Source organism: Capsicum annuum, unplaced genomic scaffold (assembly GCF_002878395.1).
Source record: "Capsicum annuum cultivar UCD-10X-F1 unplaced genomic scaffold, UCD10Xv1.1 ctg46716, whole genome shotgun sequence".
Taxonomy (NCBI): Eukaryota; Viridiplantae; Streptophyta; class Magnoliopsida; order Solanales; family Solanaceae; genus Capsicum; species Capsicum annuum.
The window spans coordinates 1,903-4,058 of NW_025854306.1; the positions used below are offsets into that span (position 1 = coordinate 1,903).

General features: G+C 34.0%; 1 protein-coding gene across 1 annotated transcript; it reads right to left on the reverse strand.

The window, feature by feature from the left end:
* Positions 1-323: 323 nt before the first annotated feature.
* LOC124892400 (aquaporin TIP1-3-like) lies at positions 324-1,310 on the reverse strand. The gene is made up of 2 exons (XM_047403689.1): positions 1,004-1,310; positions 324-577 (listed from the first exon to the last, which is right to left on the reverse strand). The coding sequence occupies exons 1-2, from the start codon at positions 1,308-1,310 to the stop codon at positions 324-326; spliced, it is 561 nt and encodes a 186-aa protein (XP_047259645.1).
* Positions 1,311-2,156: the final 846 nt, after the last annotated feature.

Genomic DNA, 2,156 nt, shown 5'->3' on the forward strand with positions numbered 1-2,156 from the left:
TAGTAATAATCTTGTGTTGAAGGTGTTAAAGAACTTCAAAAACTGTTCTTGTTCATACGTGAACTTGTTATGAAGTTGTTGTATTAATACAGATTCTAGTACCCGTAGAAGGAAAATAATACAGATTCTAGTACCTGTAGAAGGAAAATAACACTATCTAGTATAAATATACAAATATAAAAGAGATGTATATTTAGATATTTCATCTAACCGTAGTTGCGATAATTATTTTGAACATTAGCTACGCCTGGTAATTATGACTTGATGTTTTCTACTCCGCTTAATTTTTCGTTAGGGGAAGATGATGCACTAGTACTGTAACATCATGCTCGATCTCTTGGATCATTTATCGGAATCACTACAGGATTTGCCATACTGCTTGAATTCACAATTGAATCAGGACTTGCTAGCTGGATCATCCTGAGCTTCATTGAACTGGCTTCGCTGGTGACTACCATATGATGAATCATAATCTTTGTTTTCATTAATTGCATGACCTTCTTCAGCATTTTCCTCCACACATGTTCACTCGATAGTTTTTCCGATATATGATTCCATATGTTTGAGAGGGTACATCCTGGCAAGATTGATTAATAGTAACCAATTGGCCACCCTTTTATATATTAATCCACTCGAAGAATCCCTAGTTGGAGAATTCATTTTGCTACCACGTGATTTTTTTCTTAAAGGAGGGGGAGGAGTTGAAGAGTATAAATGGACGAATTAAAACTAATGTATGTGTCAAACAACCATAGCTAATCCATGAAAGCAGAAAATAATGTCAATAACAAGACTAATGAAACTTTGTTTCTTTCTTCAAGATTTCACAATTAAACAAAAGCTAAAAACGACGTAGGTAAGAACGACAAGAACATAATGAGCACAACTTGATGATCAAATAACTAATTTAGAAGCAAATTAAAGGTTCAAATTCTTATATAATTAATGGTGGGGAGTTCCTCATCGGTGTTTTTGTCAATGAAGATGGTTTGATAGATGGAACCAGCAATGGCACCACCGACGAATGTACCAAGCCAATAGACCCAATGATTGGTCCATATCTTACTAATCACAGCTTGACAAAAGGACATAGCAGGATTCATTGCTGCACCAAAAGCAGTACCACCAGACAAGATGTTGGCACTACATATGAGACCAATTGCAATTGGGCCAATAATTCCCATTTTACCCCTCTTGGGATCAAGTGTAGTTGCATAATATGTGTAAACAAGCAAGAAAGTCAATATTATCTCATAAAGAACTGCATGCCATGGTGATGCTGGAGGGTGTGCTGTTACTTCCTGCATCATATTAGTTGTGAATTTAATTAGTTAATATAGAGAAAATGGTCAAAAGCCTCAACCTTTACCCAAAATTTCAACTGCACATTTATTATTTGAGGGGGACCTATTACCCCGTGAACTATTTTAAAATGGATTTATTTTCCTCTTAAATGCTGAGGTGGTACGGAAGGTGTAGTGCACTCTCTTTAAGAGAGTGAAGACGTTTTAACCCCTTAATTTTTTATGTTTTTTATTTATTTTTGTCATTGTCTTCTTTCTCTTTTCTTTCATTAACACCATGACTTTTTTTTTCTTTAACATCATGGCTTTTCTTTCTTGTTTCTTTTCTTCAACAAAACACCATGACTGCTCCACACACACCAAATAAATTATCTGCAATTCCATAAAAAACAACTCAATTAACCATTATTTCAACACACACATCCCAAATGGGTTTATCTTCAATTCCATCAAAAATGACAAAATTAATAATTATTTCAACACAAACGCGAAATTGGTCATCTTTCATTTCATCGAAAGAGCAAAATTAACAATTATTTCTACAATTAGTGCAATAGCTAAAATACAATTTGCGAAAATGGTTGAGATGGTTTACCATTTTTGAAGACAAATTACAGATGTAGAATCCATGTTGCCATGAACTTGGCATTTGTATTCTAACATTAGTTTTACTGTAAGAAAACCAAAAGCATAAAACACTTGCCGGAAAACTGAAAACAACGACTATATAGGAACAAATATACCCAGTTTAAGAGGAATTTCAACTACCATAAACACCAAGAAAAAGCAAACTAGTTACACCAAAAAACTTCTAAGCAGCTCAATTTTATCTAATATCCAATACGCATTATC